We start from the raw sequence: 24,037 nt of genomic DNA on the forward strand, positions 1-24,037 counted from the left end.
GTATCTTAAAATATCTCCACAGTTTCACTAGAGAGGACAAAGGCAGCTTTACAAACTTTGGGAGAAATTAAATGAAGCCAGGCCAATGCTTGATTCTGTAACAGTGATTTCAAAAAGGGATCATTTTAGACTTAAGAAACAAATTCTACTCTTTAATTACACATAAAACTTCTTGGTCAAAACCATTTTGCCATAGTGTAGACATTATGATTGGGGGTATACACTGCAGGCAGAGAGCATGATGCAACTATTCCAAATGGCACATTTATACAATTGGACAGCCAGGGATGGGCAAAAATACAGCAAAATGTATTTTTTTAAATAAAATGTATCCTAATTGTGTCAAAATGAACTATAAAATACAGTAGCCACTCCATGTATCAAAATACTTTATTTTTGTATTTTCAAAATGCTAAAAATGTTTTTTTTTTTTTTTAAAGAACTTCAAACTCATGGGCATGTCAAGGGCATGGATTGCATATGAACCACAGGGTCAAGTCCACTCATTAATACTTTGGGGCGACAAAATTGTCCCTACCAATATTTAGTGAACTCATTAATATTATTTTTGATGTGAAGTCTTATTCATTCAAACATGTCCTCATAAAGTGTACTTCACGAGGACAACCGGTTTATGTCCCAACCAAAGCTGAGAGCAAACCTATGCCCTTGGTGTGTGTGAGCAACCTACATGTTATGTAGCCTACTTATGGCAAAGTGTTTTATTTTTCAGATTCTTCTTAAAACACATAAAAGTTTACCAAATATTGAATGATTTAGGGGGGGAAATTGTGCCCTTATTTTAGGAAGGTGACAATAAAATACGCAGCAATTTTCTTCAACCCAATAAAATACAAATTACAAAATACTATTTCGTAGGCCTATTTCAAATCTCATACCAGCTATATAGGCTACTTTGTTGTCAGCTATCTACTTTTGGACAGCTATGATAAGTAAGCCTATGCAGTTAAAGTGAACATCAAAAACACGTCCTGCTGAAAATGTTTTGATTTGTTGTTTTTAGATTTCACAGAGGTAACAGTAAATAAGTTTAGAAACAATTATGTATAACAGATGAGGTAATATTCCATTTGTTGCAAATGAACAGCATGTAAAATAAATAAAGGTCGATTTCAACCAGGGTCATTATCTAAACCCAAAGTAATCTAATAGCCTTGAGGCTGAGCAACAGTCAATACGGCACAAGTGTGCTACAATGTGTTTGGCCCACACCTCAGTAAAAGAAAGGTTTGTCCAATGAGATACAAGCACTTCCGCCCAATTCTGTTTTCCCGTGCACCAGAATTTGTCTCACTTCCTTTTAACTTGTAGTCTGTCAGACACAGCTAGGATGCTTTAGCTCTAGCATTAGCCAATAAGTTTAACAACCTCCACTCACCGGAGAAGCATTTTGCTGTCTGCAAGCCCCATCAGCACATTTTCCACCAGCACATAAACAGTTTTGTGCACTTTGGAGATGCCGAATATTGTGCTTTTCAGCGGGAGCTCCCATCATGATCTGTCACAGCGAGTGGCAGACCGCCTTGGCTTGGAACTGGGCAAAGTAACCACAAAGAAATTCAGCAACCAAGAAACATGGTGAGTTTTTGCGCAGTGCTAGACTGCGAACCACAACTATCTAGATAGTATGTTTTATAATTTTATTCAACCCTTGGTCTGCGTGCATCGAGCATATGCGCACTATGCTTGCCAAACTCGTTCCTACGGTACTCATGGCTAACGTGTGCAGCGTGCATAGGGTATGGTTCTTCTCCTACAACACATGTGCACCCCATGCATGCGAGTTGTTTTGGATAGTTTACTGGCGTGTGTGACTGAACTGGCATATAATATAGCGTTATATAATCATACAATTTGCATTCGATGTTCACATCGCATTTCAGTGTTTACACGCGATGCTCACGAGAATGATTAAGGAGCTAGCAAAGTTCGCTAGCTGCGTTATCCTTCTGTGGCTAGATGGTGTAGCCAGCTAACGTAACTATCGTTGGAGAATATCAGTTGTTTATGTTTGTAATGATGGCTGTTAATTCGTTATACCCAGCATAATTAACACGTTTCAGTATATCAGGGCAAGATTAAGGTACATTTTATTTAACTTTACGTTACCTCCTAACCAATCAAACTGAGCTCGATAACGTTTTTGAGGTAACGTTAACCCGATTATGTTCCAGAGGGTAACGTTATGCTATGATTAACGTTAAGCCATTCTGTCAGACTGGTGTGACGCTTACCTTTACCAGAACAGCTGGATTTCAATCTTGCTTGGCTTTTTACCTGAGGAATCTCAGCACGAGCACTTTTTCTCATTTATGTAATTGTTGCTCACTCGCTGCTCCTTAATTGGCAAATGATAGACATGTCATGTTACAGGCTTTAACTTAACGTTGTTCGCGTTTTTGACCGATGTAACTTTCAGGTATGACTCCATCAGAAATGTAGTTTTACAGTATTTTAATCGTTAACGTGGTTTTAATTGCCTGTCCCTTGTGTCGTGTTTCCCCCGTGTGTTCAGGTTAGTACTTGTGCTATTAATAACTAAAATCAATACTTGCTCATAATAGATGTCACATGATTGCACCGCAGGCCTAACATTACGCATTCGGTGCTACAGGTCCTATGATCTGAAATGCTAGGTAGGCCTATTTATTAACGGAGAAGGTGACTGACCTACATTTTAATTTTTTCCACGTCAGTAAATGTGACGCAATTGCCACTAACCTTTTAATGGGACAAACTGAGATTCTAAAGGTTATGAGTAGGCTACACACTTGACACTTCAGCCATATTCTCTTTAGTTGTTCTGCTGTTATGCAGGCAGGTGTGTTCATGTTGGGAAATGACCTTGAGTAGGCATTTGTTTACAGTTGTTGGTTCCCCTTCTATGGTCCCAGCCCTCAAAGGGTATGAAGGCACGATGGTCCAGTCAGGCAGACTTGCAGTAGTCTGCAGCTACTAAATACAAATCTTAACTGCAGTGATCTCACAATTCCGTTGCAAAGCCACTTTCCCTTCTTCCTCTTGCCAAAAGTAAACCCCTGTCCACACACTCAAACTCCATGGCTATGGACCAGAAGTTTCTGCTCTGTGTGCATTTTATGCATTGTGACCTCGGTGCCAGAGCTGATCTCGGATCAAATATTGTGCGTGCGGCGGATGGCTCTCCAGGTCTCGTGCATCTCGTGCCTGTCCCTCACATGGGCTGTGCGGCTTGCCCAGATGCTCCTAATTCATTTGCGCCATGGGCCCCTCAGAATTGTCTAGAGGCTTGTCCAGAGGTCACATGAGCTTGATGACTACCAGATGACGAGGGGAATATCTGCTGAGAGGAATGTTTCACGTTAGCGTTACTTTTTCCCTCGAGACCAGAGATTCTTTTAGGTGTTCCCCCCCCTGCATTTGCTTGAACCATAGAGATTGTTGTCTGTTCTCACAGTTTCTGTTTTGTTGTTAATTCTTTAATTAGCTTTCTCAGGATGATATCAACTCTGTTTTGTAGCTTCCTAATCTTTAGTTTAACATCTGGATATAACAAATTAATTAAACACAATTTAATTATTTTAAATAATTCATTTAAAAATGAATGAATCCATTAAATCAAATGAAATTCAGATGCCTTCATGTGGTTCAATTGATTTGAATGACCTGAGACTCAAATTTGAGTCTGAGCTGAGACTCAATTTACATAAGCTTACTCCCATGAGGGAATGGGAACCCTCACTGTACATTTCTTAATGTTCATATGTTAATACCATATATACAGTAATATTAGCAGTTTGCCAGCTACTTGCCTAAATATGCTCACTTAGACATGCTAATAGACCAAAGGAGTACACATTTCTGATTTACTACTTATTTGCAGGGCAGATGTAAGCCCTCAATAAAGGGATCAATAAAGTATATCTATCTATCTATCTAATATGTTAAAGGGCAGGGAATGGGTTTGGAACACTCAGCCGCCCTCTGTATTCTTATTTTAAAATTGGAACTGAGTTCAGTTGAAACTGAATATAGCACCACGTGGAATATGCAAAGGTGGACTGTTTCAGAATCAGTAAAGTGCTTTTCTGGTGCAAATCATTGTTTTGGACAGTGTGGAGATTGGCGAGAGTGTCCGCGGGGAGGATGTGTACATCGTGCAGAGTGGTTGTGGGGAGATCAACGACAACCTCATGGAACTTCTCATCATGATCAACGCGTGCAAGATCGCCTCCTCGTCACGTGTCACTGCGGTCATCCCCTGCTTCCCCTACGCTCGACAGGACAAGAAAGACAAGGTAGCCTACCGCATTCATGCACCAAACAAACACCTTGAAATCACAATGTACTTACCGTTGTCAAACCCTTAGTGACATCATCCGTGCTGACATGTAGAATGCATTGCTGCTTTAGTGTGAAAGCATAATCTATACATGGATTTCTATGCAACGTCACGAAAACTTGCGCGCGCAACTACGGGGCAGAAAGCACCATAGAACAGCATAGAGCAGTGCTCTCCATGAAAAGATTACAATGAGTTTTTGTGCTGAAAACCACACCAATCGAAATCACGATGGTTAGAGAATGTTCAGTAGCCCTAAAGGAATGCATGTCTTCGCTAAAAACTTCAAAGGACCATGTTGAATGTCAAATGAACGTCAAACTCTGAAATGAGATGTTGTCATTATTGAGACCGCAGAGGTATACTAACAATGCTGATTGTAGCTTACCGCAGCTGACTGGCTTATGTTTGTTGTGATAGACAATTTAGCAGTGTATGAAGCAGTGTACAATTTATACCTTTTAAAGTGTGTTTCAGTTCCGAGGCTAGTTGGAGAACAGAAGTGTGTAGAGCAACTGTGAGTTTTATAAGGCCTCCTCAAAGCACAAAGCAGTGTTTGTTTTGCAAGGAGATGAAATCAATCTTAAGCACAGTGATCTGTGGGGGGAGAATAAACAGTCTCCCACGTCCCATTGATCTCAATTGTCTATCTAGTCAGTCTGTGTACGGCAAGTTGGGAGGTGCAGGATAACATGCTGGTTTATCAGGTTTCAAAAGGTCCCTTCTACATGCTGCGTCTCTGTAGCAGACGTTGAACAGTGGACTCAACCCACAAACGCAGTTAGGAGTGCAGATTTCACAATAAATGGACGGATAGACAGATACTCAAACACTCAAATAATCACAAAATGTGCAGAGCACGGTTTTAGAGACCCACATCACTGCTGCGCTGAAATCATTTGACTGCAGACAACATTCATGCTTGTTTATTTAATTATGTAAATGGTGGCTTACATAAACGCTGTGAGTCGTGATGTTTTGTTGTTTTTAAAGCAGACATGTAAGCAGGGGTTTTTGAGGTCACCAGAGGACAAGCCCTGTGGTAGAACCTTGGTATTCTTTTTGGAGCTCTGTTGGCTAACCGAGGTATTTCATCATCAGGCACAGGTCAAGGTTTACAGTAAACAAGGTTTCATGAGTTAAACAGTTTCTCAGAGCACCGCTATATGTTCTACAAGTTTGTGTGTGTTCCACAGTGATGCACTTATATGTGTCCACATGTATTCTGCATTTCAATATATTTCTACCTATATGAAAATAAAGGTAGGAAATAAAAACCCCATGTATATACTGTGCAGGCATGCAAACTCCTCACATTTTGGCGAAATTCGCCTTTTTCAATCCAGAATGAGTGACTTCCGTGGTTTGTGCAGATCCGATGAGAATTTTTTTTTTTTTTTTTTTTTTTTGTTTTGGGGCGTTGCTGATTTTTATATTGTACAAACACCTGTTTTGAAACGGTGTGCCCTCCACGACACACCTAACTCCTCTCCCACCTCCCCCAACATTATTCAATTGTATGCACCATATTGCTGTGTAGCAAAGTAATGTTATACACTATTTGAAAGCTTGGACACTTGGAAATTCATACATGACAACCTTTTTAATGTACAATCTGTATAGTGCTTTACATTGTCAGATTAATCTTACTATGTCTCAATTAAATTGTATCAAAAAGGCCCTCCTCCCCCTCCTCCTTTGGTGCTACCCTACCTTCTATCCATTGTTTTATCCAATATTAGTTGTGCAGATGTATAGTCCATCACCCCCACACCCATTGAACCAACAAAGAAAATGCAAAAATAGACTTTTGTGTAATTATTCCATATTTCGTGTAGTCATTCTATATAAGAACCTCTGAAATACAATCCAAATAGTCTACAAGAAACCACACAGTAAGGCTTTTATTGTCAGTATGCATTTTGGGTTACCAAAAGTCCTATGGGGAGTTTCCATAGGGCATTTTACAAAACGCATGAGCATACCTTGGCAAATTATGGTCTATATTGATCATTTGCACACAGCTTCACAAGATCTGGTGCTAGGGCTCAGATGTGTTTCTAAGTCATAAAGTGACCTAGAGGGCTGAAATGGGTTCAGTTCAGAGGTGCTTGTTATCCGGCAGACAGAAAAAGCAATATTCTAGCCTCTGTAGCTCTGTGCCAGTACTTTATACAGCCATTCTTTCCTATGAAACTACAGGGTCTGAGCTTTCTAAAGAGATCAAGCATTGGATGGTAGGCCAAAAGAGGTGGGATCAGTGTCCTCTGAAGTAGGCATAGTGCAATTCCAGGGGAAATAAGACAAAAAAGGCCCGCTCCATAGGAAGTTAAAACATTTCAAATTGATTTTACAAATTAGTCTAGTCTACCCTATTTTATATAATAATGTTAGTCTGAAATAGTGTGTGTCTCAAGCAAGTTTATTTATTACCTGGTTTGGTATTCAAATATTCAAACTTATCCTTATTCTAATTTGGGCCATTTCATACTCCGTGGAAGCCTTGCACTATTGGCTATAATGTCATTTGCGCTTGTTTCGCTATGAAACGGCAAACGGCCATTTCCCCTCTTCGCGCGCCCTTCTCACCTTTTTCACCCCTGACCAGTTTGCATGACTGACTGTGCATATCCTTATGTGAAATGTTGAATGTCAGATTCGGAATCCTAGGCTTTCAAGAAAGGATCCTAAATGATTGCCCTTTTATTACCTCACAGGGTAAACTATTATAACTGTTTTTTTATATAGCAATGTGTTGTCGGCATTATGTTATGAAGGCAAGAATGATCTAATGCATTATTTCTAAAAAATAACCCCCCCATCTATTGTGTCCTTTCTTAGAGTCGGGCTCCTATCTCGGCTAAGCTGGTGGCCAACATGCTGTCGGTGGCTGGAGCGGATCACATTATCACCATGGACCTTCACGCCTCACAGATACAGGTCAGTGTTTGGATGCTGAATGGTCAGAAGGTGGTGCTTTCATGTAACCTCCATGACGACACGTTAAGCACCCAAACTCTGTTTACATTTGGTTTTAAAATGCTTCCTGGGTGATTAAATAACATACAGTAGAGTACATTTGAGACAGAGACACAATGCTATTTACCTGTCTTATCACAAGTCTCCGAGCTTTACAGCTGGGACATTGCTGCCCACTTATGTTCAGATTTGTCACTGCCTTCGTCACTTTCACCAGAAGTGTCATTGCCAGTAGGCATTAACATTAACACTACAAAAGACGTGGTGAAATGTGTCCCAAGCCATCAAGGAAAATGATTTGAGTGATTTGGATTAAAAAGGTGCCTTGATGGTCATTTACACTTATATTTAGTGCTGTCCACTTGTGATCTGATAGGCCAACACACATTTTAAAACCAAGTGTTGCAGTCTCTTGAGACAAATTCACTGTGTTCTGAATAAGATTTTTGAGTTTTGGGTCATTATGGTATTGATTCCCCCAAATAGTTTTAACTGCAGAATTTTACTTAACTAAATCAGAATGTACAGTAGAACCTGTTGCTAAATCTTGAAATAAAACCCTTTGTAAAGTTTCTTGTCTCTTCTTAGGGTTTCTTTGATATTGCGGTGGACAACCTCTATGCTGAACCTGCAGTGCTCCAGTGGATCCGTGAGAATATTCCAGAATGGAAGAACTGTATCATTGTGTCACCTGACGCAGGGGGAGCAAAGAGGTAGGTCTCTAGAAGCACGTCTGTAGACATTTGTCTGGGCCGGATCCCTTTTCAATAAAATTGAATGGATTTCACAAAAACGTAGTTCACAGTTCACACAAGGCTGTTATTTTCTCAAGGTCGAAGACGGTCAGTTGAAACTCTTTTGTATACTCGGGTAATAATGTAGCAAAGTGGCCACAGATAAGAGGGCACCTTGAGCCCGAGTGAAATGTGGTGAAATGTGTCGCAGGCATACAGATTTAGCCCCTCAATGGCTCTATTGTTAAATCCCTCTCCGGCGCTCATTGTATCAAATGACATACTTTTGAGACTTAATTTGCGTCACAAGTGTTCTGCTTGTGACATGAGCAAATCTTTCTTCTTTTTAGAGAGGCTGTGTTTTTCTCCTCTTTCTACCACCTATGTGGTTTGAATTGCACTATTTCTCTTTCCTGTCTTGATGTCACTGATTCTCTTTTCTCCCATCTCAAGGGTGACCTCCATTGCCGACCGGTTGAATGTTGAGTTTGCACTCATCCACAAAGAGCGCAAAAAGGCAAACGAGGTGGACCGCATGGTCTTGGTGGGAGATGTGAAGGACCGTGTGGCCATCTTGGTGGACGACATGGCAGACACCTGCGGAACGATCTGCCATGCAGCCGACAAGTGAGCGTTATACCCGACTATAACCCAAACACAATTACCCGTGCGTCCACTGCAGAGTGCACTATTCAGGGGCTTTTCACACCGAGAATTATGGATAGATACCAAGCACCTGTAAAATGCCACCTATGATGTTCTTAAAGGTCTTTATATCTGTCAAAATAAGACTTTAATACAGTTCAAATGATTACCGTTTATGGTAGCATATTTAGGTGTATCCATATTCTCCAGGCCATTTATATTCTTAGAGCTCAAGTTGAACAGGTGGCTTTCCTAAAGGTTTCCTAAAGGTTTCCTAAAGGTCACCATGTCTCTAAGTTTGAGCTTTTGACTTCCAATTGTGGAAATCCCAGTAGTCTCCATTTGTGGGTTAGTTTGTTCCAGTGTGAGCATGTAGAAGATCTCCACACGCCAGAGCAGGTCATTTAGGGACAACGGGAGTGGAGCTGGGGAGTGGACAGGCAGGTCAATTAAGAGGGGGAGTGGAGCTGTGAGCTGATCCTTTGCAGGCTGTTTACACAGCTCGCTAGTCCTAGCAGGTATAGCACGGTTTTGTAAACATTCTCCCTAAGAGTGGCTTTGGCATTGTCCTGTGTATAGATGGCCCTTTGTGATGAATGTCACTTCCCAGAAAGGACAGTCTGAGCTTATTTTTTCCTCCCAAGGCAGTCTTGTTATGGGAAATGTGGCACTGTAGGGATCACTCACTACATTGTTATTACCTACAGCAGTGGCCCCCAAACTTTTTCTTCCGAGGGCCAGCTCACTATGCCTGGCTGTAAGAGAGGGCCAGAGACTCGGAGTATATCAACCATAAATAGCTTAGTGCTGTGAACAACAGCAGTCTGCCTTAGTTGAATATTCCATTACATTTAATCATAGGCTACTGCAATTTAATACCATTGCTAGCTGTGTTTATGTTGCCACCATGCCATATCAGTGTAAAATGTAGCTCAAATGAAATAATACTAATAAAAAGACTCTGTTTCTTTGCATACATGGCTCAAGTTGTGAACAAGCAATATCCTACAAATAATTTAAAGTTATCAAACTATGACAGTTTTATGAAGGGCTGGCAAACACCTCTGAAATGACCACCATTCTAACTTTCACTTACCTGATGAGAACTTTGAACTCTGTACATTTGAACGTGTGAATAAAAAATAGAAATAATTATCCCAGAAAGTCCCAGAAATATGACTTGAATAGAAGTTAGTTAGTTATTAACAAATAATTGATAAACGTTTAGAATACTTTGAGCACTGATGCAGTCAGCATAGGCCTCTTACATTGTTTGCAGGTAGGCCTACATATTTCATTCCGTTTTCGATGGCGAACGCGAAACGGCGCCAAAACAACCACCAGTGGGCAAAAGGAGTATTACATGTGTACTGTTAAGACTTGCCATAGAGAATGAATGGAGAAATTACGGAGGTTCTAGTTTGACGATGTCGTACTTCTATGCGGGCCAGATGCTATATACCACGGACATGTTTTGGGGGGCCACCCAAAATGAGTTGGCGGGCCGTAGTTTGGGGACCACTGACCTACAGTGTGGTCAGTGTGTGTTGTTTTGGGATGGGTATTGGGGATGGGACCAGTGCTAAGGTGTTAAAGGTTTGGGACTGGTTAGTACATAAATATCGGTTAGCTTCTGGACCAACGGTGCTGCTATCGGTATTTATGTGAAGTTACAAGTGTCCTGCTTTTATTTTTATGTAGAGAAGTATCGATAAGAGTAACAATAAGAACTGGTATTTTAGCTGTATTGATATTGTATCACTAAAATGCCCACCCCTAGTTCTGAGAGATATGGTTATGCTTGTTGTACATGGCCTTAACACCAAAGGAGCAACTCTGGCCTTTTCTCAAATCTTACTAACCTCTCAATGTCAGTGATTTTTTTTCTGTTCTTGCTATTCCCAAAACATATTCATTGTGAAATGTAGTAAGTGAATGACTCACTGTTGTTATTAGGACTCGGCGTGTGTTTTATTATGTTGTGTGTTGCAAAGGTTGATCTCCGCTGGAGCAATAAAGGTGTATGCCATCCTCACGCATGGAATCTTCTCTGGTCCTGCCATCTCGCGCATCAACAACGCTCCCTTTGAGGCTGTAGTGGTCACCAACACCATCCCCCAGGAAGAGAAGATGAAGCAATGTCCGAAAATACAGGTACTGAATACACACACACACAGGCATGATTGCATACTGCTGAGATCTGACACACACACACACACAGGCATGATTGCATACTGCTGAGATCTGACACACACACACAGGCATGATTGCATACTGCTGAGATCTGACACACACACACAGGCATGATTGCATACTGCTTAGATCTGACACACACACACACACACAGACTCAGACTGGTATGACCACACAAGTATTAAGACCGTGTTGAAAGCAAACAAGCTATATTTATTGTGAAAGTGACCTGAACTTGACACAAACTTGAATCAAACAGAGGTCAGCCCAGAGAAATAGACTCCTTAGTGCTGGTTAGCCCTGTAGACTCACGACCGGCATTACTCAATTAGTTGCATACATGCAGATTCATGTGACCCAGGCACTAATAGGACGGGTGTGATGTCTGCTCCATCCTACTGCAGGTCATCGACATCTCTATGATCCTGGCTGAGGCCATCCGGCGGACCCACAATGGGGAGTCAGTATCCTATCTCTTCAGTCATGTGCCCCTGTGAAGTGCTCACTCCCGGGCAAGGCTTTTTGCACCTCTCGTCCCCGCCAGCCAGTCAATGCTCTGCTCCTGCCACACACACACACACACACACACACACACACACACACACAACCATGCCCTTGTGAGGCCACCAGCAAGTGGTTGCAAGTCATTTCTACATTCCTTTTGTCATTCCCCCCACAATGCAGAGCACCACCTGGACAATCTGTGTTTTTCTTTTTTGTTTAATTTATGTATACATTATGGTTTTTTTCACTGGCCCAGAGATCTTGTAGTTGCCTTTACCAAAGATCTTGTTGCCTAACCATTTCTTTGTTTTGTTTCTTTTGCCTCATTTGCATTTTTTAAAAACTACAAATGAAGCTCTTGTCATCCGTTGTCTGCACAGTTGTAGTTTATTAACTGCGCCTCCTGATGATGTGATGTTGACTGTGATGGTCCCCTGTGTTGCACCTCTTGTTCCTTTCTTGTAAGTCTTAATGGGTACACTAGTGAGGTATTCCAGTTAATCTGTGGACCTCTTCACGATCTGGAATAAATTCCCTCAGACACTGGGAAAGGCCATGTGTCCCATGCTTTAAGCCAGTAGTTGACTTTTTTCCATCCGCACTTCCAGTGTCTTATGGTTGTGGCTTATGCAAGGTCATTGGTTTCAAACTCACTCTTCAATTATGATGTTATAGCTGGTTGTAGCAATCAGAACAGTGTTAACACATTAACTCCTTTTGTGCTATGATCCATTGTAGCCATAGTCTTGATTTCCTGATGGAATTCTGTAATGTACTGATTGACATAGAGTTTAAATACCCATGTTTTTTTTTTTTTGTTTTTTTTTTATTCCTGCCATATGTATTGTTTGTTTTGGGCACCCTTGTCAATAGATGAGAAATGTGTCCGGCTTAAAAATCAGTTGACCTGTAACTCATTCCCATGCACATACTGACACTGGTAACATACCTGACCTCGTTCTTTGAAATCACCCCATGTGATCATTTCATTGTTGCACCTTAACACAAATGTATAGTCACCCCACCCCCCAGCCTGTTTCTGGCGCCATGTAAAGGCACTTTTGTTGACTCTGATGCCCAGTCGGCCTTGTCTTCCCCCATCCTGCTGTGCTGCACATGACTCTATCTAGCCTTACTGCTCATTCATTGGGATTTATAGATTTACCAAATAGGTACAAGTCAGCCAACTATGCCTTTGTGTCCTGAGGGTGTACCCTTGTACCACCGTTGAATATGTAATGCGACAGAAATTATGCTGATCAGTAGTATACCATGGACGTTAATCTTGACCTTTATTAAAAACCCCCAGATGTACAATTCTAGGGGAAGGCTGGGTATCACTGTCTTTCAAAGGAAGTGCACAAGACCTTTGACTGTTATGAATAGTCAAGTGTTGACTAGCAAAAACCTCAAACCAAAATGACACCTCCTAGGTTTACTAAATCCGCTCTGTTATGATTGCATGTTCGCTTTGCCCTTGAATCGATCCTGAAAACCCCAACTCTCACTTTGAGCTCTTTTGTGGAGGTCTAATTGGATCATCCATATTTACACTCCTAGGGCTGGTCTCTGACTAAGCCCTAGTGCTGGACTGGAAGAGAACTTCAGTCGAATATTTAAGTTTTTCCATTGACAAAAAGGTTGTAGTCTAGGACTAGACTTAATTAATTTACAGGAAACCGGCTCCTAGTTGCTCAAAGTAAAACGGCCTCTTGAGCAGTTAACCCTGAAACTTTTCCTTTAGTTCACACTGCAGCAGCAAACTTTGTTCCCTTGGGGAATGGCACACACACACACACCTTGACACCTTTTGGACCAGTATATAGAGTTCACCTCTTTAAAATGACCTCTACCCCTGACCCTAATACAGGGGTTGTATTGCTTTATCTCTGTCAATCTGTAATGACCATTCCAAATGTTTGAGTCTTTTTAGACTCTTGTCCACTAGTGTTGAACACTCGGACATCAACTGAAGTCCAACGAGAGTCACAGAGAGGCTGTTGTAACAGGCAGTTCATTAGATCATTATCCTCTTGTAAAGATTATTTTTGTGTATTGGGCTCAACAGCTGTGGGGAGAGCATGCAGAAATTAGTGATGGGCAATTGAAGCTTTGGTGAACCACTAAACCACAGCAGTGTGAAGCTAGCAATACTAATGAAAAAATCCAATATGGCTGCCACATGTAGATTTTTTTCAACATAAAAGTCCTTACCCAAACCAGTATATGTAACCAAAAATATTGGTTTGCTAAGGACTTTTATGTTGAAAAATGTATGTCGCGGCCATCTTTTTGCTTTTCAGCTAGTGTCGCTAGGTTCACACTGCTGTGGTTCAGTGGTAGCCTAGAAATCTAGACACGCCCCTAGTTCAGTGGTTCACCAAAGCTTCATTTGCCCATCACTAGCAGAAATACAGTTACCATATTTTTATGCGGTTAGTGTTCTTTATCTGACAATGAAATAAAGTGCTGTCGGTGACTTACAAGATATGGGTGGTTTTAAATTAATTTAGCAAATATGCATGGGTCCCCAGTGGAGAGTTATTGCTGTTACTATGTTAACAGCAAGCAACAAAATGCATGAAGCTGAACAGTGTTTCATCTAATGAGGGTAGTTAATTTGCAGATTGTCCTATGTTTTAGATATTGTTTCCTTAATAAAACACCACATCACTTGTCATGGCTATCAAGTTCTTATACACACAATTTTTTGAAGTGAGTGAAACAATCCAACAGAACTGATTAGGTAAATATTCTGTATAATAATAATATGAAGTAGTATAAATAAAGTGGTCATGGTGTTATGGTTAGCTGACACCAAATGTCTGGTAATAATGAGTGTGGTCATTTCACGCCAAAATGAAAGGCATAAAATCAAGATGTATGCCCATTTATGTTACTGGGAGCACCCCAGGTTACAACCTCATACATGTCTTCGTCAGACGCTGCCATGCTTCGAAAACACCACCAGAGGTCACTCATTCCTGACCAAAGTGAAATGAACCTTGCCTGCAATCCTTCCTCTATGGTGGCTTCTTGTGATGGTCTGCACCTCGTTTCTGGCAGTTTGTTTTCCTGCAGTCTGTTTTGTTGAACCTGGAGATGAATGGGTGATGACTAAGTAGTACGGAATACGCAGGTAGCAAGAGTATATCTTTTTAAGCTCTGATACTCTCGCCTCGGCTGGAATAATTTGTCTGATAGCTAACATGCTAGCTACCTAGCTAACGTTACCACGATAATGAAAGCCCTAGCTGGCTGGCTGCTTAACTAGGCACACTCTGAAAGTTCGCCTCAAGTGTGTCAAACTTGTAATGTTCGGATACAATGTTGCATCCGAACATTGTCCTGTGTAACATTGTAGGATGTTTTTGTGTCCTGTGATTAACCAATTAACATGTTATCTCTTCACCAGGACTTTACAGTTGGATCTTAACGTTGATAGGTATTCCCAAAATGGTACGTTTTCTTATGATTTAACCGCTCTAACGAGAGGTTGTCAGCACAACACTTTGTGCATTCACTTTAAACATTACCAGATGATAATGATACAATCTGAACATGTGGTAAACTTCTTTGGTAACCTGCTGTCCTGAGATGAAACCATAGACTGTAAAAAATAGGATGAAACCTTTGTTAACATCAATTCCATATTAGAATCTATACCTTTGCAGCAGTATAATGCTGGAACATCTCATAATGTTAGCACACATAATAGAAAAATGATCCACAGATATATGTGGTTGATGTCTGTTGATAATTTGGTGTTAACTATTTTTGTGACCGATGTCTGCTTATGATTGTGGTATTGTCCGCTTTAGGCCAGCTCTGGATACCCAGGCAGCTGGTATGATCATCCCCTGTATGCACGCTATTGGCAGCACTACGACCATGCAATGAACTGGTACCAGAAACACCGGCGAGCATATAGGAAAGCTATTGAAGCTGCTTATGGTCCTATGGCTCTTCCTACCCGCAATAGAAATATTCCCACCCACTCAGGCCGGCACATGAGGGGTTCCGGGCACTCAAGGTACGAGGAGAGGGATTGGTCTGGCAGTGAGAAGGAAGAGGACTCTTCAGAGAACTCAGAGAGTGAGATTGAGTGTGATGTCACCAATATGGACATCTCCGAGGAGCTCCGGGAGTACTTCGCTCATACTGAACGCCATAGGGAAGAGCTGAGTAAGTATTTGTGTTTAGTTGGGTTATGGTTATGGGATTTGACAGACGCCTTTGTCCAAAGCGACACACAAATACAAAAACAACATAATATTTAAAATTTAACAGGGAACAGATTAGAATGTTGGTCAAACTATAATAAGGGGAATAGCAATAATAAACAACAATGTCAATTCAATCAATAGCCTAATACAATAAGCAATGAAAATGTGGGAAAAAAGCAATAATAAACAATAACAATATAAAAACAATGACATGGTAAGACTACATTAAGGAGAATATCAATAATAAACAATAATGTCAAATTAATCAACAGCCTAATGGAAATAAAACAATATTATACAAACCATAACGCTTAAGAAGCGCTTAAAGAACTAGGTGTATGTTGAACAGGAATGTCTTTAGACCCCTCTTAAACGACCCAAAACTATCACAAGAACAGAGAGCACTGGGCAACTCATTCCAGCAAATGGAACCACTGAGGAAAAGAGTCTTGAATTAGACCAATTCTCAAAGCACGCTCAGTTTTATTCACCCCCCCCCCCCCAAATCAGTTCAAATGTCATCTTCCCAAGGCCAAATGTGAGAAGCATTGATGTTCAATGCTTATATCAATGCGGATATGTTTTATAATACTCCATTACTAACCTTTATCCTTATTAAACCAGTATCTGGTATTCCCCACTCAGCATATTAATCCTAGGCAAGACTAGGCTACCCTTGCACAAACTAGCTCTTTTATGCTGCTCCCTCCAACTTGCCAAGCTCAAGAGCAGCAGCCTGAGTTGTGCCAGCCTCATTACTCTGCCCATTAAATGCCCTGTCTGACACACAGTACCGGACATCATGTCCCAGGGAACCCAGTGACCCAGCACATGCTGCGCTCCAGTATGGCCCAGAACCAGTGCACTCTGATGACCCAAAGCCAACAATAGCGATGGTTCAACTTAACAAAGAGGGCTTTTTGTCAGATGACATTTGTTGACCTTTGTTATTGTGATTGATAATAATTGATGGTAAACTGTGCCGCTCTTGTCCAAAGGGTCTTCTCTTTTTTGGCTTGATGTGTAAAACTGTGAACTGACTTGAACTCGCTACACTATTAGCTTTTGTCATTGTTTCCTGATGACACCAATTTTGTGGGAAACTGCTATTCACTTACAAACAGTGTGAAATAAAATTTAAAGTGTAGTGTTTGGGCTCTGCCCAAGTGTGAAAACATATCCTACCATAATGACACTTAACTGTAAATGGTTGTTTCCTTTTTGTTCCTTCTCCTCCGTTATCCTTTAACTCACAATCTTTGTTTCTGCCTCTCTTGTCTTAATGCCTTTTGTTGTCTCCTCTCCTTTCCTCTCTTCTCCTCTCTTCTCCTCTCCTTTCCTCTCTTCACCTCTCCTTTCCTCTCTTCTCTCCTTTCCTCTCTTCTCCTCTCCTTTCCTCTCTTCTCTCCTTTCCTCTCTTCTCTTCTCTTCTCCTCTCTTTCCTCTCTTCTCCTCTCCTCTCCTTTCCTCTCCTCTCTTCTCCTCTCTTCTCCTTTCCTCTCTTCTCCTCTCTTCTCCTTTCCTCTCCTCTCTTCTCCTCTCTTCTCCTTTCCTCTCTTCTCCTCTCTTCTCCTTTCCTCTCCTCTCTTCTCCTCTCCTTTCCTCTCTTCTCCTCTCCTTTCCTCTCTTCTCTTCTCTTCTCTTCTCCTTTCCTCTCTTCTCCTCTCCTTTCCTCTCTTCTCTTCTCCTCTCCTTTCCTCTCTTCTCCTCTCTTCTCCTCTCTTCTCTTCTCCTCTCCTCTCTTCTCCTCTCCTTTCCTCTCTTCTCTTCTCTTCTCTTCTCTTCTCCTCTCCTTTCCTCTCTTCTCTTCTCTTCTCCTCTCCTTTCCTCTCTTCTCTTCTCTTCTCTTCTCTTCTCTTCTCCTTTCCTCTCTTCTCCTCTCCTTTCCTCTCTTCTCCTCTCTTCTCTTCTCTTCTCCTCTCCTCTCTTCTCCTCTCCTTTCCTCTCTTCTCTTCTCCTCTCCTCTCCTTTCCTCTCTTCTCTTCTCTTCTCTTCTCCTCTCCTTTCCTCTCTTCTCTTCTCCTTTCCTCTCTTCTCTCCTTTCCTCTCTTCTCCTCTCCTTTCCTCTCTTCTCCTCTCCTTTCCTCTCTCTTCTCCTCTCCTTTCCTCTCTTCTCCTCTCCTTTCCTCTCTTCTCTTCTCCTTTCCTCTCTTCTCCTCTCCTTTCCTCTCTTCTCCTCCCTTTCCTCTCTTCTCTTCTCTTCTCCTCTCCTTTCCTCTCTTCTCCTCTCCTTTCCTCTCTTCTCCTCTCCTCTCTTCTCCTCTCCTTTCCTCTCTTCTCTTCTCCTCTCCTCTCCTTTCCTCTCTTCTCTTCTCTTCTCTTCTCCTCTCATTTCCTCTCTTCTCTTCTCCTTTCCTCTCTTCTCTCCTTTCCTCTCTTCTCCTCTCCTTTCCTCTCTTCTCCTCTCCTTTCCTCTCTTCTCTTCTCTTCTCCTCTCCTTTCCTCTCTTCTTTTCTCCTTTCCTCTCTTCTCCTCTCCTTTCCTCTCTTCTCCTCTCCTTTCCTCTCTTCTCTTCTCTTCTCCTCTCCTTTCCTCTCTTCTCCTCTCCTTTCCTCTCTTCTCCTCTCCTTTCCTCTCTTCTCTTCTCCTTTCCTCTCTTCTCTTCTCCTTTCCTCTCTTCTCCTCTCCTTTCCTCTCTTCTCTTCTCCTTTCCTCTCTTCTCCTCTCCTTTCCTCTCTTCTCTTCTCCTTTCCTCTCTTCTCTTCTCTTCTCCTCTCCTTTCCTCTCTTCTCTTCTCTTCTCCTTTCCTCTCTTCTCCTATCTTCTGCACACCCCCCGTAGAGCGACAGCAGGAGGAGGAGGCAGTTCGGCACGAGGCCTACGTTTTCGCCGATCAAGACCTGCGTAGATCGGCAACAGATGGCTGCTCCGTCTCGGCCCCCCTGGAGCGTCCAGGGGAGAGGAGGAGTGCGGAGATGAAGAGACTATACGGGGAGAACGCAGCACGCATCCAGGCCATGGAGACGGCCATGCAGCTCAACTTTGATCGCAACTGCGACCGCCTGCAGCCTAAATACTGGCCCGTGATTCCGCTGAAACTGTGAGGCCTCTGTTCTAGTCAAGCCCAGACTCACTGAACTGATATTTTTTATATGTGTATTGACCTTGTTTGTTTTTCATGTCTTTGGGTGACAAAATAAAGGTGATGGCTGGCACCAGCTACTAGAATATGGTGATGATATGGTTAAACAAGGTGTAATTCTCTTCTATGTTATCTTGGTGATATTCTAGTATCTGTGTGTTAAATTATACTACTGCTCTCAGCGCTCGGCTTTTTCTGTGCCTTGGAACAGCAACTCACAGGAAACCATCACCAACAGGGGGCTCTGTAGGGTCGCTGCCGTTCCTCCTCAGGGTGAGATATCCCTCTCAGATTGAGCACAAGTTCCCTCTGTATTTGTTAGCAGTCTCATCAGATGGGCTTGTTAAACCATGTTTATAAGTTAGATGATGTCTTGCTAAGATTGTACACAAACGTCAGTCTATATCTTCAAATCCTTTGAGCCAAACCAAGTGTGTGTATTTTTATAAGTAGTACACTCTTCGTTCTCCGAATGGCTACTTTCTCTGATCACAGAATATCAGTCTCTCTGTTGCCATAGGAACGTGCCGTAATCCTCATGGGAATTTTCTTTGCACCCTGTAGACACATCAGGGTTTTTTCGAGTCCCATCTGTTCAGACCCCCTCAGACCAGAGTTGACGCCATCTTTGGACCCTTTTCCCCCAAATCTCCTTCGCCTAACTCCACTAACGTGACCTGATCCGTTTCCGATGGCCTGTTAATGAACTGAGGGTGCAGAGGAAGTGGTCGTGAAGGAGAGGGAAACATTGCATTTTCATTAATCTTGCTCAGCCATGTGTGGATGACTTCATGCTCGAGGCAGCATCCGAGCATACGGACCAGGCTGTGTGTGCATATGTGTGTGGGGGCGTCCTTTTATTTTTATTTTTTTTTATTTTTTTTGTCCTCAAGTCCGCACCCACATGCAAAGTAGCCTTGAAAGTGTAGCCATGTCCACGGTGGTTGGGATGGGTTGGGATTAAATGTCAAGCACATACCTTTGTGAAAGCGACCTGTTTGCTCAGTCTGAGATGTCAGTCTTAAGAGGGTGCTTTCAGGGGAAATTCATTACAGCCCAAAATAAGATGGCGATATGCTGGTTCCTGAAGCCAGAGTGTGTGTGTTTTTAGGGACTTTTTTTGTGAAGCTCTTGAGTGGTGCTGAAGCAGAGCATGGTTGCCGTGGCACTCTCCTCCCCTTCATCATCTTCGCCAAACTAGGTCACTGCCCACACACACATACCCATGCACACACTTGCGCACACACACACACACACACGCATATACTCACTAATGCGTTTTGTCTGTTCCTTTTTTGAATTTAAGGCACTTGAGTCCTCTGGGCACTGGTAGAACAGTTTTCCTGACTTCCTTTTATTGTACAGAGTGTTTTTGTACGAAATGCTTGAAATTCTGGAAGCATTTCTCTGAAATAAAAGTTCTTCTTGCTTTGAGAACTGATGGGCCTGTCTGAACTGACAGACAGAAGAATGGATTGATGGCCCTGCTTAAGACAGGATAGCCAAAAGTCACATTCCATTAGTGCTGCTCGTGCTTTTCGATTCCCTTAGAAAAGTATTTCAGCTTGCTCATGATATTGTATCCACATATATCCACAGTATTGTCATTCAACCTGGACAGTTCCACAGTCATGTACAAGGATACAAGGAAGTTTATTGTCACATGCATATAGTTACTGGAAGTAAGAAATGCAGTGAAATTATGTCTGGTGTCAGCCTATTTGTGCATTTATGGGGGGGGTAAAAGTGGTTTAGTAGATTAAGTGGCAAGGGCTGCATTAGAAAGGTGGGGCACCAACAAGGAGCACCCAAGAGCAACAGGGGCAAGGAAAAACTCCCTTACCAAGGAAGAAACCTTGGGCAGATCCACGGCTCAAGGGGCTAACCCAACTGCCAGGGGTCTTGGTGTGTGTGTTGGGGGATGACAGGGGAGATGGGATAGTGTGCTGTGTATGTGGGGAGAGGGCAGTGTGCAATATGTGTGTTGGAGAAGCTTCCTCATGAGACAATGTCAGATCACATCACTTCTCTCCACAGGTGGGTAGTGGCCTATATTGTCTTTGTCTGAATTTAGACCTTGGACTGTAGTGTTTGATTGCTACAACCCATAAAAATGTAAAATAAAATTGAAAGGGAATTATTGTTCGCATGTAAATTTGATTTATTTTAGATAAGCTATCCTCTATGGATAAGTAATGGTGCGATGGATTAACATTTTAGGGGAAGACTTCTGTGCTTTGTAAAATTGGAACACTTGTGAATGGTTAATGTGGATGGATACTTGAGAATGTGGATGGATAGTTTCAGCTAATAAAATGCTTTAAAAACAGTAACTTTCAGTTGTGTAGACCTACACTGCAAAGCACACGGAGTAATTTCAGGTTTTGGTCTGCACACGCTAAGCCCTCTCAACGGAGTAGCTAAATTAATCAAATTAGTCAAGTGCCATCACTCACCATGGAAATGTAGAGGAATGAGGAGCAAAGAATTCATCTAAGAAGAACTGACTCAAGGTTTAGGCCAGGGCAAGCTTTGTGACCTCGAGAGACTTGGACACATTAGATAGATAGATACATTTAGGATGGTTTTGGATTTGGATGGTAAGATGGTAAACAGCATGTTTTATTATATTGGTGCTGACAGTTTCCAATGCCATTGTTCACATAAGGTATGCTTCACTGTGTCAGTCTGACAATTTTACATGTATTCAACACAAACCCAGCTTTACACATGGTGCCATGGTTACCCCGGGCCTCCTTTTCCAACTTCTGGCAAAATAATGCGTAGGCCCTTTCTGAATGTCAAGCAGTCCTGCACCAATTACCGAGTTTACTTGTTATTCTACACACACTGCTCAGAGAAGAGAGAGTGTGTGTGTGTGTGTGTGTGTGCCACTTGGGTTGGCTGCTTGGCCTTCCTTCAAATGTTATATTGAATAGGGTTCCCAGACTGCTGGGGTTCTAGTTGCTATGGCACAGGGTTCTGGAATATCCGGCAATTCATTCACACCCTTTCTCATGCCGATTCCAGTGACATAGGCTACCCAATCCCCCAAAACACTTGAGAGTTCTTGGAAAGTCTCCTCTTCAGTAAACACTGACACTTAGGCTATTTGTGTCTCGATAAGTAGTCTGAGAAAACCAATCAAAAACACTTTTTACCTTTTATCCAATATGCCAAATGTGGTGGAAATGTTGTCCCTCTCTTGAATCCCACTGAGAGCGGACTTACCAAATAACACAATAAGCAGATCTAATTTTGAACCCTGAATCTGTGCCGCAGAGGCCATGAGGCTTTCCGCGTCACGTTTGTGAAGGTTGGGAAGAGACGCTCTGCCAGATGTAACGCTGTCCAGGCGCGCTGTCCACATCGATATCATTCCAGTGGTGAGATCCAGAGCCTATCCAGAGACGCACAGGTTACAGCCTTCAGAAACTGTGCTTGTCCTCGTTAACGGTAAAGAGGAGTTGGGGTACAACCAGGGGACCCCCAATCGGTGACGTCACAGTAGAATAGGGGAACGGGGCAGCGAGAGCAGAAAGGAGTTCAACTTTTGTTTGGTCGAGTTAACCCGAACTCCAAGAAACTCCCGGTCGGTCCCTTGTTTTCTCTCGCGAAGGCAACGAAATGGGTATGTAGCCTAATAATATGTTTTGCACTGTCGTTTTTGTGCCTGATGTATGTGAGGTTTTTGTAGTGCTTACAACACTAACGTTTTAAAGAACTTTGGTTCACATGAAAGAAAGGGGTGTAGGCTATTGTCAAGCTAGTCCAGGCTGTTTGCATAGATTATGGCGGTTTAATAAATAATTTAGCAACACAATGTTCCGGATTAATATTATTGTTGCATAGTTTGTATAACTGCCTGTTGCACTCCGTTGTGCAAGAACATTTAATCTGCAGAGACAGAATGTCCGCTGTAAGAATATTGTCCCTGCCTGGACATCACTGAGGCAATGTAGCCAACCTTAAAGAAATGCTCTGCTTTACTCTCCTGTTTGCGCCTTTTAGTGATCAGGAGTTTTAAGGAATGTTTTAAGCAATAATATGTGCGCTGCACTCTTGTTCATAGCGATGAATGTTTTATTGTTGTGAATGTGGGTTTTGCGCTGCGTGTTTCTTGCTCTTAATTTCACCCACGCATGCTGTTTTCTCGTTAAATGGCCCTGGCTGAGCGGGGACTCCCCCTGACAGGGCGAGTTGGCCTCTGGGCTGGTGAATTGAGCTGATGTACGAGAAAGAATTCCAGTATTCATTTGTCCCAGCTGTGTCCTTGGAATGATCAATTCTCTTGCACACACATTCTTCTTCAGTGTGCTGTATCCTGCCAGACTTTGGGCCATTACCCCCAGATTTCACACACACACACACACACACACACACACATACACTGCACTGTTGACAGTATGACACCAGTGCATAAATTCTATTGTCAGGGCTTTAGGTTTAAGGTCAGGGTCAGCGATGAACTATTTACAATACCTTTTGTCTTAAATGTAATTATTAATACATTTGGTAACTGAAAGCTCACTCCCTCTCTGTGAGTGTTCATAATCCCACAGCATACTCACATGCTGCTGATGCTGGCTTGCTGTTTACTCGAAGAGTGTGAGAGAGAATGAAATGTTTGAGGTCCTCAGGTTGTACAGGGGCGGCTACAGCAGTGAGCAGTGGAAAGGTGCACAAAGGTGCCACCCCTCCAAAAGGGGCCCATAAGTCCCTGCAGTGGAGATGTGTATTTAGATAGAACAGTGGACTGCAGAGTGTCCAGGCCTGGCCTTCGTTTTCACCTGCTCTGTGGGTTGTCCTTGTTGTGTGCTGGAGATAGACTAGTGGTCAATCTCCATCATCACAATTAAAACTCTATAATGTTTCTGGGTACATCACAGGATCAATAGTGGGAAAAGCTTTAACCAGGTTCATTGGAATGGCTGTTTTTCTATGTGTTTGTTAAGTAACCATTGTGTTTTGTTGATAGTTGCATGTTTATGGCCCAAAAAGAAAAAGGCAATGCCATATCAACTCCCCAAGATAGCCTTCTCATGTAGCTTTGCTTCTATGGGTGACCTCACAATTACAGACAAGCCACCATCCATAAATGATTTACCTACCCCCTGAGAAAGAGCAGTTGACCCTGACATTTAAGTTTGAGAGGAAGAAAATGATACAGTTTTTGAACTGTGTGAAGTCAGTGGGTGGTTTTGTTGTTGGAATCTGCTCAGTCATGAGAGAGAAATGATACTGTGTTGTCACTCCCAGCTGTAACACTCTTAGCAATGCGGTAGGTGACGTCACGCGAACAAACTTACCGTGCGTCCGATGCAGGCCCATT

At 42.3% G+C, this 24,037-nt stretch overlaps 3 protein-coding genes across 4 annotated transcripts in view; all 3 read left to right on the plus strand.

Annotated features, from left to right (window-relative positions):
* The first annotated feature begins 1,311 nt into the window (after positions 1-1,311).
* Positions 1,312-11,970, plus strand: LOC125310889 (ribose-phosphate pyrophosphokinase 2). Its single transcript, XM_048268674.1, has 7 exons — positions 1,312-1,599; positions 4,115-4,298; positions 7,184-7,282; positions 7,910-8,034; positions 8,509-8,682; positions 10,695-10,854; positions 11,298-11,970. The coding sequence occupies exons 1-7, from the start codon at positions 1,478-1,480 to the stop codon at positions 11,388-11,390; spliced, it is 957 nt and encodes a 318-aa protein (XP_048124631.1). The 5' UTR covers positions 1,312-1,477; the 3' UTR covers positions 11,391-11,970.
* A 2,341-nt stretch (positions 11,971-14,311) lies between these two features.
* gemin8 (gem (nuclear organelle) associated protein 8) lies at positions 14,312-18,812 on the plus strand. Of its 2 annotated transcripts, none has more exons than XM_048268678.1 (4): positions 14,312-14,441; positions 14,813-14,856; positions 15,219-15,582; positions 18,405-18,812. In XM_048268678.1, the coding sequence occupies exons 1-4, from the start codon at positions 14,327-14,329 to the stop codon at positions 18,665-18,667; spliced, it is 786 nt and encodes a 261-aa protein (XP_048124635.1). In that variant the 5' UTR covers positions 14,312-14,326; the 3' UTR covers positions 18,668-18,812. The 2 variants fall into 2 exon arrangements, with proteins under 2 accessions (XP_048124635.1, XP_048124636.1); XM_048268679.1 differs by having other exon boundaries at positions 14,330-14,536.
* Positions 18,813-21,853: 3,041 nt separating this feature from the next.
* The window catches only part of gpm6ba (glycoprotein M6Ba), a 36,102-nt gene continuing 33,918 nt past the window's right edge, over positions 21,854-24,037 (plus strand). The window contains exon 1 of the mRNA XM_048268677.1: positions 21,854-22,336. Coding sequence (XP_048124634.1) covers positions 22,333-22,336 — 4 coding nt within the window. The 5' untranslated portion in view covers positions 21,854-22,332. The remainder of the gene's footprint in view (positions 22,337-24,037) is intronic.

Source organism: Alosa alosa, chromosome 17 (genome assembly GCF_017589495.1).
Source record: "Alosa alosa isolate M-15738 ecotype Scorff River chromosome 17, AALO_Geno_1.1, whole genome shotgun sequence".
Lineage (NCBI taxonomy): Eukaryota > Metazoa > Chordata > Actinopteri > Clupeiformes > Clupeidae > Alosa > Alosa alosa.

Coding starts and splice junctions, on each gene's coding strand:
- LOC125310889 (XM_048268674.1), top strand. CDS start 1,478: ATGCCGAATATTGTGCTTTTCAGCGGGAGCTCCCATCATGATCTGTCA. Junction 8,035..8,508: donor GACGCAGGGGGAGCAAAGAG/GTAGGTCTCTAG, acceptor TCCCATCTCAAG/GGTGACCTCCATTGCCGACC. Junction 8,683..10,694: donor ATCTGCCATGCAGCCGACAA/GTGAGCGTTATA, acceptor TGTGTTGCAAAG/GTTGATCTCCGCTGGAGCAA.
- gemin8 (XM_048268678.1), top strand. CDS start 14,327: ATGTCTTCGTCAGACGCTGCCATGCTTCGAAAACACCACCAGAGGTCA. Junction 14,857..15,218: donor TGATAGGTATTCCCAAAATG/GTACGTTTTCTT, acceptor TGTCCGCTTTAG/GCCAGCTCTGGATACCCAGG. Junction 15,583..18,404: donor ACGCCATAGGGAAGAGCTGA/GTAAGTATTTGT, acceptor CACCCCCCGTAG/AGCGACAGCAGGAGGAGGAG.